This window comes from Pygoscelis adeliae, unplaced genomic scaffold (assembly GCF_000699105.1).
Source record: "Pygoscelis adeliae isolate BGI_AS28 unplaced genomic scaffold, ASM69910v1 Scaffold467, whole genome shotgun sequence".
Classification (NCBI taxonomy): Eukaryota; Metazoa; Chordata; class Aves; order Sphenisciformes; family Spheniscidae; genus Pygoscelis; species Pygoscelis adeliae.
In genome coordinates this window covers 633677-644045 of record NW_008825253.1, presented here as the reverse complement: position 1 = coordinate 644045, position 10369 = coordinate 633677, and the positions used below count along the sequence as shown (strand labels likewise).

At 45.8% G+C, this 10369-nt stretch overlaps 1 protein-coding gene across 1 annotated transcript in view; it reads right to left on the bottom strand.

The window, feature by feature from the left end:
* Positions 1-3248: 3248 nt before the first annotated feature.
* The window catches only part of MSLN (mesothelin), a 13091-nt gene continuing 5970 nt past the window's right edge, over positions 3249-10369 (bottom strand). Inside the window, exons 8-14 of the mRNA XM_009329410.1 lie at positions 7630-7798; positions 6653-6799; positions 6288-6421; positions 5588-5715; positions 4873-4967; positions 4081-4270; positions 3249-3343 (exon numbers count right to left, since the gene is read on the bottom strand). Coding sequence (XP_009327685.1) covers positions 3249-3343; positions 4081-4270; positions 4873-4967; positions 5588-5715; positions 6288-6421; positions 6653-6799; positions 7630-7798 — 958 coding nt within the window. The remainder of the gene's footprint in view (positions 3344-4080; positions 4271-4872; positions 4968-5587; positions 5716-6287; positions 6422-6652; positions 6800-7629; positions 7799-10369) is intronic.

Here is a 10369-nt window from a genome sequence, read left to right as displayed (position 1 = left end):
TTGCTCCACCCACCCGCCTGCCACCTCAAACAAGGCCACCCCCCCCGCTGTCACCCTCCTCACCACCATCCTTGCTGCTGTCAACCCCAATGCCACCTCTCTCAGCTCCATCCCACCCCCTGCTCTCACACGCAGGGCCACCACCACCAGTGTTGTTACTAACCCGGCTGTTACCACCCGCAACACCAGCACCCCACTGGTGTCCATGAACCCCGCACCTGGGGGGGGTACCGCCCATCCCGCTCCTGCCACCCGCAACACCGCCACACCGGCCGCCACACCGGTCACCCACAACGCTCCCAGCACCCTTGTCCCTAACTCCACCTCTGCACCCACTGCCACCGCAGCCACAGAGATGAACCTCCTTCCCTACAAGCCCACCCCGATTCCCAACTCCACCATCTCCACCCAAAAGAGTGTTGTCTCCTCAACAGCCAAGACCACAACATTGGCTTGCAAGACCGGTGCCCCTCCAGCATTTCTCGGCCCCTCTTCCACCACCACCAGCAGTGAGGCCGCTAAAAAAACACCCGCAGGCGTGCCAGAGCCAGTGAGACCAACACCCGGCGGCTACATCAACCTGCAACCTGAAGCTGGTAAGGTGTGAATGTTTGGAGTCGGGAAAGGCTTAGGAACCGATGGCGAGGCAGAAGTCTTCACTGGCAAGCACTTTATTCTGGCCAGATTCAATACCGGCATGCTGCTGTCCACAGGAAACCCCAAGTAGTTACTGGCTAGACAGGTAGCGACGTGTCTCTACAGGGCGTTACAGCCCCTGGATCTGGAGGGGAACCCGTGAGCTCTCAAGTCCAAAAAGGTGCACCTTAAGATGTCTCGTCACCTTCTGAGCACGCAGCACCCCTCAACCACTCTGCAGAAAGCTGGAGTAATTCCGTTAATGCCAATGCACTGTATATTTTTCACAAGGCAAGGATACGGCCTTCCGTATTTTAGCTGCACATAGTGTTTCTGACTAGGCATCACTGTAAAAGCCCTAAAATCTGAAGTCCTCTATCCTGACAGAGCTACATTCGTAGCTTTAATGACTCAAACAGATTTACTCCTGCTTTACGCTGGTAGAAGTAAGAAAGACTCAGTCCTGCTGACTATTCACAGCCAGGTGACATGTATAATGGGGGTGCAGGTCAGTGCCTGAAGGCGCAGGTGTGGGCAATGTCACGAAAGGCAGAGAAGTGTTGTCCTGACACGTGCGATCCTCGGGGGTACCTGAATCCCAAAGCAACTCTACTGCCCTGGCAGCTCACGGGTGCTGTTTGTCTGGATAATCCAATTCTTTCTCATCTGTCTTCTCCGCCTAGGATCAGGATCCAGACTCTCCTCCTGCCTAGTGCACATACTGATGACAGCCGTGGGAAGCTCGCTGCTGCGAGGGCTTCTCTGACGCTGCCACCTCCAGCACCATACTCACTGGATCCCTCCTCTAATTTTCACCATCCTGCAAAATAACGATGCTGGCAAGTTCCTTGCTGAAAAGCAGAAACCCGGGGAAGGAATAGAGTTTGTCCATTTGACACCAGCACGGAATTTGCTTATTATTTTTGAGGCTGGGCCAGTGAAAGGCAGACAGATATTTTTCCAGCCCAAAGAAGCCCAACAGGTACTAACTAGCTAGTTGCTCTATAGAATACAATTATCAGCAATATTGACTGGGCTGGCAATGCGTTAATGCTGATAGCGGGCCCAGTTCTGCCAGCTTTACTCACACCGAGTGGTATTTTACTTCTAAGCAGTCCCACTGGGATCTGTTGAAACAGTGGGACAACTCAGGGATTTGAGTTACTGGCCATTGCAAGAGAAGCAGAATATGGCCCAGCAATGCAGTCTGAAAGCTCAGAGATCCATTAAATTGCATTTAACTTGTTTCATTAACTTATGAGATTGTTCAAACTACGTGAAACCTAGTTAGAGGGATGATTAACTGAAGACAGTTTATCTTGATTACTGTTGCAATGCTATATAATAAAACATCAATCAACTTTTTTCCTAATCAAATGTGTTCTTTGATGTGTTTAGTGCTTTGTAGTGTAGTTTTTCTAGCTAGCTTAAATCTGAACAGTTTCCACTTCTCTTGCTCTGACTTTCTTCATTAGCTAGTATCTCCTCCTCCAATAGCTCTGCCGCAAGTGAGTGTTTCTCCCTCCAACTTGCAGATCTTGCACTTAACTAGTTTCAATCTCCATGGGCTGAGGAGATTCTTGCATGTCATTTGCTGAGAGCTAGTCAAGGCATGAAGAAACAATTCAAGATTTCTACCAGGGGATCCATGCTGTTGAAAATGCAGACTGTCTTTCTTACACTGGGCTCTGCCCCACCCTAGCTAGTGCCCCAGCACCACGGGATGCAGGCAGTGGGGAAGTGTCTCTTGCCACCCAGAAGTCTGTATTGAAGGACAGACCAGATTGTCCTGTTCTCTTTCTGTAAAGCATGGACAATGAACATTTATAATGACTTTGCAGACAGGCTCTCCTCCTGGGGGAGAACAGGGATTTCAGGGGCTGAATACAGGAGACACTGAGGCTTTTTTGGACAGAAATTCCCAATGAGTGGAAAAAAAAAGTGCTGAAAATCTTACACAAAGTTCTCATACCCTCCCCATGAGGAAGCAGAGAACAGTCTCAGCCCTTAGAGTTGCGTAGTCAACACCAAAGAAAAGTAACAGGCATGTTTGGGGTTCCTGACCATTTAATTTGGATCGATACCTGCAGACACGAAGGTGTGGGCAGTCTGAATGAAGAGAAGACAATAGCAACTAATCAATTTGCTTCTGGCATTTTTTACTTAGTTCCATTATTTATTTACAATCAGCTGGAAAACTTCACTCCCAGTCAGAGGTCTTGGCAGTGTCAAGAGATCAGGCTCTTTGACAAATGTAATCGTTAACATGCAGAACAGCCAATTTGCTCACCCTTAAACCCACCAGAGTTGCACAGTAAAATATTGCCATCGTTTGTGTCGCAGTAATATGGCTGGGCCTTACCTGGGCTTGGTCTGTACAAAAGGCAAAGGTCCTGCTCTGAAGAGTCTGAAACCTTCCCTTCAGAGAGAACACTGATTTTTTTTGAGTGATTTGAAAAAGAAAAGTACCTAAAAGTGAACCCTGGGCTGCATAACTGTTGCCTGCTAGCACTGAGCATCCCCTCACCCCCGAGGCGTGGCTGTCCCCAGCTGGCCTCAAAGCAGGTCACAGGCTGGTCCCCCTCGTCTTGCTCTCTCTTGAAGGAAGATTTTCAAGACAAGACCGACATCATCAGGAAACTGATAAGCAGAGCAGGCAAGAGGTGGAGTGTCATGGCCACAGTACCCAGAGGGGCTGAGGATGGTGCTAGAAGAAAAAGAGGGGGCATCAGTGCAAAGAAATAAACAATTGAACCGTTCCCCCATGAGGGAGAACACCTCTTTATGCCACATCCAGGGAAGATCTTTGGCTTTCTGACTAGGGCTTTCCAACCAGTAAATAGCCACCCCTAATAGGACCACCAAGTCATAGCCCAAATCCAACTCAGAGCAGAGGAGGAAGCTCTGGAAGTGCTCACTCAGTTGAGATGTTCAGTCAGCAAGGATGCTCTCAGTGGGATTACAGGATTGCCTCTCATCTTGGATCCAGAATTTGCTCTGCCAGGCTTAAGGCTCCTTGGCAGAAGTGAACTTGCTGCCCCTTGATGCTGCCAGGTGAAGGGAGGAGGTAAGCCCTGCCCAGTGCGTTTTATTGGGGCTGGGTGGATGGGTAGTGACAAGTGCCACTGGAAGGGGTGCACAGTAGCCCAGATCAACAGTCTCTGCTCTTTTGGCACAAAAGCAACCAGCAGGACTTTCCAGGGCCTTGGCACAAGCACTGCTGAGAGCAGGAGCAGAGCTGTTTGGCAGCGCTGCCCAAGGCCACCACTTGCTTGAGCAAGGCCCTGACTCAGGGCCCCGGGAGCTACATCAGCTTGGTGCCCTCACTTCTCTTTCACAGACAACTGAAAGCACCTTGCTTCCGTAAGACAGTTCTTCTCCTTGCTGTAACCCAAAAATAAATATTTAAAGCACAACAATCAGAGGTCCTAACATACTACGTACACTGAAATTTGGGTATGACGATGTTCATGTAGCCTTCTTGTGTTCCCCCAGTAAGCCCAACATGCAGTTTATCCAGTTCTGATTGTTTCTGCCTTTGGACCCACTCCCGGATGGGAAACTTGTTCTGCCATTTCTCCAGATCTCCAAGATTCATCCCCAGCAAGCCCTGAACCTCAGAAGGTGTCAGGCTCTAGGAGAAATCAAAGAGCAAGAATTATGGATGTAAATGCAGGAATGGAAACAATACCTCTGACCAATGAACTGATGAGATTTCTACTAGCAAAAGTGTGAAGAACAAAACAAATTTCTGGTGAGTGGTTTCAGTTGGGACACTCTCGCCCCTTAGGTTAGGGGAATGAACACAATGGTTCCTCAAAGCCTGTTTCTGTTATCCGCTGATGACAAGTTTCCTACACCCAAGTTGGGGCCTCAGTCCCTGCCCAAATCTCTGGGCTTTCTTCCAAAATCGATGATATTACTGCTAACACTCTTGTTAAAAGATTTGTCACATAGCTGTGGAGTGTAGTCTAGTGGATGCTTGTCTCCTGCTCCTGCCACCACTGCTACAAGAGCCTGCTATAAAGAAATTCCCCAGTAAGACTGGCTAAGCATCCATGTATGACTCCAATTTACATTTTTAAAGAAGTTTCAGGCCAGTACTCCACCTTCTACTGGTCTAGCATCATTCTGAATTTGATGGAGTGACTCCTGATTTACACCAATGGACAATGCAACCAAAACCAACCACTTAACATGATATAAGGAGTCAAATAATTTCAAGATTCAGCTCACCATCAAAGAGTCTGTCCTTAACTTCGCCAAAGTACTAACTTTCATGTTCACATTGTCCTTGCTTAGATCTCTGAGATCCGCACCAGGAGCACCCCCTGGGACCCAAAAGAGAAAGTATATCAATGCATGGAGGACAGTCCTCAAATGAGCAGTGTTGTCTATCTGTATAAGCTGGAGCTATAATGACGTCTCCAAAATTTATTAGGCTTGGGGTGCTAACAGAGTGAGTTCCAACTGCAAAATATATGGATGCTACTTCATTTTGCTGGGGGGTATTACTGTATTGGCTGTTAAACCAATCTGTGACAATGCCAGACGCTAGACAGAGGGGTAAGAAGAGTTTGCTCAGGCTGTGAATAAATTCTTGGTATAACAGGGAAAAATCTATGTTTTGTGACATGGAGAATGGCTATGAGATAAGCGGTAAGCATTAGCAGCTTGATTTCTCATGGATCTAGCAGATCTTACCCATCCCGGAAGTCACGAATTTGATTTTCCCTGTGATAGTCTGACAATTGATTTGGGCAACTTTAAGTCAGGTACAGAATCCTTCAAGAATATTTTACGCCATCTACAAGCTGGAAGGACCCAAACTCTCCAAAACTTTTAACAACTTGGCTTTGAAAATTCCCACATCTTAGATGGTATTTGATGCCTATTCAGTTTCTGGCTAAGAACTCTCTCTCCCCCCATAACATACTGTTCTTTTACATACCTAGATATGGTTCAATAAGCCCATAATAAGCAGGTAAATAGTCCTCGTCTGAGAAAGCACGTTTTGCTTTAGCATATAAGATGTCTTTCGCAAGCTGTGAACAGGCTGAAAGATTCAGAGATGCCAGTCTGCAGAAAAATGAAGATTTAAGGAGAGAAAAGTTTTTACTATCTTCAACCTGAACAAATTTTGAATTATTCTGAGTATCTCTCTGGGATTCTCTACATAAAACAAGTTACCCCCTCTCCCTAGCAGATAGAAGAGGTATGGAGAGAAGCTAAGCGAAAAAAATAATGGCTCGGTCTCCTGCTCAAAATGGTAGGTCTTCTAAGTTATGATGGCTCTGATGGTGCATGATAAGTTTATGTATTTGCAAAGATATCATTATTTCATTAATTTCATTTAGCAGCCTTTCAAAGGAATTCAAATTAAATTTAATTAACTGTCTTTTGCCTCTAGATAAAAGCATGCAAGCAAACTATATCTGTTGTCAGCTGAGATGCAGTAAAGAGAGCTTGATTGCAAATCTGAGCCCTCCCTGGCAGGACAGAGAACAGCAGGCTTTTAAACCTGGACACAGAGCAGGTACTAAGTTGCTTCCTAGATTTCCTTTCACTGACTGGAGAGAAAAGGAAACTGCACTTGCTGATGGGAAAAGTGCTTTTGCAAGAAGCCAAGAGCATCACAATATTTGACTCACTTCAAGCTGTTGGAGTCTATCGCATTCAACTCATTTGCATTGAGAAGGCACACGTATTTCATACCAATTGCATTCAGTGCAGTGACATTCAAGGCATTTCCCAAGCCAATATATCGTTTAATTATTGCAGAAGCCTAGAAACACATTTAATTTTTTCAAAAGTTAACTTGAATCAGAATTTATGTTTTCATCCTCAAAAGAAAAACAAATGCAATAATTGCAAAAATAAAACTGAATCATTTCAAATTATTTGTTTGGACCTCAAGGATGGGCCAATCACCTCTGAACCCACTAAGCTAGTCCTAAACCACCAGCTCCCAAACCAGGAAGCAAACATGGGCAAGAAAGCAAACCCAAATCCCCACCTGATCATCAGGGGGCTGATCTTTTAGCAAGGCAGCCAGTGTGTCAGCTGAAGTTATCTTCCATCTGGAAATGTCCTCAAGGGTGATGAAAGAAAGGAGAGGGCCCAGTTTGGGGATCAGCCTTTCAGGATACCCATCAGGATACGTCTGTGGAAAGACCGTTGTTATCGCTTTGAACACTCATTATCATGCCTGTGCTTATGAATTTATGCTCTTTGCAAAATTAATGTGGAAAAGCCCAAAAGGACTGCAAGGAGTAAGAAACCAAAGCCAGTGAGATTCCATGAGCCCATCTGTCCTTTTTCTGCTTGATAGCTCAAGGCAAGCAGGCCCCGGAGGAAGGACCAAAACCTGAAGCACTGTGAACTGTCTCAACACAGACCTGAGTGGGCAGTATGCCTTGCAGTGGTGAAGGCTAATCAAATACCAGGCTTCCCTAGCAGCGGTACAGCCAGCAGGTCAAGGGAAGTGATTACTCCCCTCCATTTGGCTGGCACTTGCGAGACCCCATCTGGATACTGCATCCAGTTTTGGGCTCCCTGGTACAAGAAAGACTTTGACAAAGTCTAGCAAAGACTAGCAAGTCTAGCAGAGGGCCACGCTGGTCGGGGGGGCAGAAGCACACAACATACAAAGTGGAGCAGTGGGACTGAGGGAGCTGGGGTTTTTAGTCTGAAGAAGAGAAGACTAGGCAAGGATTTTATTACTGTCTTCAACTATCTAATGGGAGATTATAGGGAGGATGGAGCCACACTCTTCTCAGAGGTGCACAGTGAAAGGATAAGGGCCAACAGGCGATGAAAATTCTGATTAGATACTAAGAAATACCTATTTTCACAGTAAAGGTGGTCAAACATTGGAAGAGGAGCCCAGAGAGATGGTGGAGTCTCAGTCCTTGAAGATACTTAAACTCAACTGGACAAGTCCCTGAGCAATCTCATCAGCAGATAATTTGACATTCTTCAGCTTGGCATTACCTCATCCAGATTCGTCTTCAGCACAGCTAATTGCTGAGTAGTGAAGGAGTAGGTCAGTATCTGAGAGAGGTGATTCTCCAGAGAGACGTTCTTCAGGCAAGCACGTAACTCCCCAGGTGTGTACCAAATAGGCATCAAGTCATCGTTAAGAACCTTCTCTGTTATCTGCCTGCCAGGTGGGCAGCCTGTTGAAGCAATTATCAAATGTGCTCAGTGTTAAATCCTTTTGCTTCAAGCTTTGAATGCTCCCTCGCTGGAGATGGACAGGTATGCAACCATGGTTCCACCCTCCTCCTGGGTGACCTACCACCAAGCATTTCACAATTCAACTCAGACATATTCAGGGAGACCCACAAGCACTAGGGTCAACCCTAACACTGGGGGAATGCTGCCATTATGGATCAGAGAAAGCTCCCATACCATCAGCACGCTTATGCCTAGTAGGCAGGAGTTCTTCGACAATGGTGGCCAGTTGTTCCCTTGACAGAGGTGAATCATGTGCAAAGTTTTTCAGCCAAAGAGTTAAAGCATTCTGCAAAGAAAATGTTATATGCTGCTATAAGCCTAGAGACCTTTCCTTGGTGAGCCAAAGGCAAATTCCTAAGTCCTTAAACTCTATCATATCCCACGTCCCATAAATGATTTTATCTCCTCACAAAGCATTGTATATAGTTACTACTGCTTTCCACCTCTGGTACTCTTCTGACAGGTACAGGAAGAGGATGACAGCGATCTAGATTTGCAGTTCCAGGCTGTCAGCTTGATCAACCCTCACTTCTCATAGACCATCCATCCCCTTTGGCACCACACTTTTAGATGAAGACACTACTGAAAACATACTGGCTGAACAACCCCCATCATACTTCTTCCATACTGCAGGACCTAGGAGTGCTTCCCAAACTCCCCACACTTCTATGAATAACCCACCTTGGGGATCTTCTGCAAGATGCTGTGATCAAAAACAGGAATCAATCCACTGAGCTCATTCAAGGTAAAAGCTGACCATGCTACAAGAGGCCTGCACACAAAATTAGCAGGGATCAGCTTTCAAGGAAGAACAAAAAAAAACCCAAAACAAACCACCTTAAAAGCTGCCAGGATTATGTCCTTTTAACATTTGAAGTTAAGAAAATACAAGATTTAAATCCTAAAACTTCTTGATCACTTTCTGTTACACAAAACTTCATTCCACCAGAGCAGGAGCATTTGTTAATAACATGAAAAAGGGCAGCTGGATAGGAAAATGGCATTTAACAAATACATTATTTTCTTAAGCATGAAACCCAAAGAATATCTGCTGCTTCCTATTGCCCAATTCAGTGCCAAGATCTCAGGGCATTTGACACCGGAAGGGAAAATATTTTGCCCCCCCTGGACAATGTCTCTGCTAGATATAGCCAGGGATTTATCAAGCATCTGTCAGTTTGACAGGTAGAAACAGAATGTCTTCTGAAAGTCAGTGGCTGACAAACAGCTAAAGCCCACATGTGTTCATCAGGACAGTCTCAGAGAAGTTTGATTAATGAAAAATAGACCAGAGGAAAGGCTTTTATAACTAGAGCAGGGGAGACACAGAACTGACAACGTATTTTTCAGTGGAATTCCAGCCACACTTTTCAGCTGAAAGAAGTTCAAATAAAACAATGTAAAAGGCCCAATGTGAAATTCAAAAGCAATGAATTATTCAAGTTTTTGATCAAGCTGGTTGGCTGGAGTTCACTCACATCTTAACAGGACAACGGTTTTGTTTAAGGGAACTGTTTTGCTGATGCCCAGAAGAAAAATTCATACCCAAATGTAGTGTTACCACTGCTGATGACACTCCTAATAGCCTCTTCTTGATCAGGCAGGAAAGACTCACACTGGTTTAATTGCTTCAGCAAATTCCCACCAGAACTTCTAATGTATTCTCCACCCAGGTCACAGACTAGGCGTCCCAGAATCTCTGCGTTTTCCTCATTTACTTGTGTGCCAGGAATTTTCTGAAGTAATGCAAGACAGAGGCATTAAATAGAACTGGATGCCACTGTAGAAGAGCATTCTTGAACCCCAAGTTCTCCCCAGCCTTGTGCAGAGCTGTCCCCTCACCACGTACCAAACATGCTAAAGCCTCCAAGAGCAGCTGTTTCCGCTGAGGCGACTCTCTTTGCAGAACATCAAGATTTGCTTTCCCAATATTAGCAAAGTACTGTCTACAGCTTCCTGTCGCTGCATAGTCTGAAGAACTAGAAAAACAAATACTCCATGAATTCTAGTGAATGATATCAAACAGTTGGTCAGGTTCAAGGCTGTTAGAATCATAGAATAGTTTGGGTTGGAAGGGACCACTAACGGTCATCTAGTCCTACTCCCCTGCCGTGGGCAGGGACAGCTTCAACTACATCAGGTTGCTCAGAGCCCCGTCCAACCTGACCTGGAATGTTTCCAGGGATGGGGCATCCACCACCTCTCTGGGCAACCTGTGCCAGTGTCTCACCACCCTCAGTGTAAAAAATGTCTTCCTTATATCTAGTCTAAATCTACCCCTCTTTAGTTTAAAGCCGTTCCCCCTTGTCCTATTGCAACAGGCCCTGCTAAAAAGTTTGCCGCCATCTTTTTTATAAGCCCCCTTTAAGTACTGACAGGCTGCAATAAGGTCTCCCTGAAGCCTTCTCTTCTCCAGGCTGAACAACCCCAACTCTCTCAGCTTTTCTTCATAGGAGAGGTGTTCCAGCCCCCTGATCATTTTTGTGACCCTCCT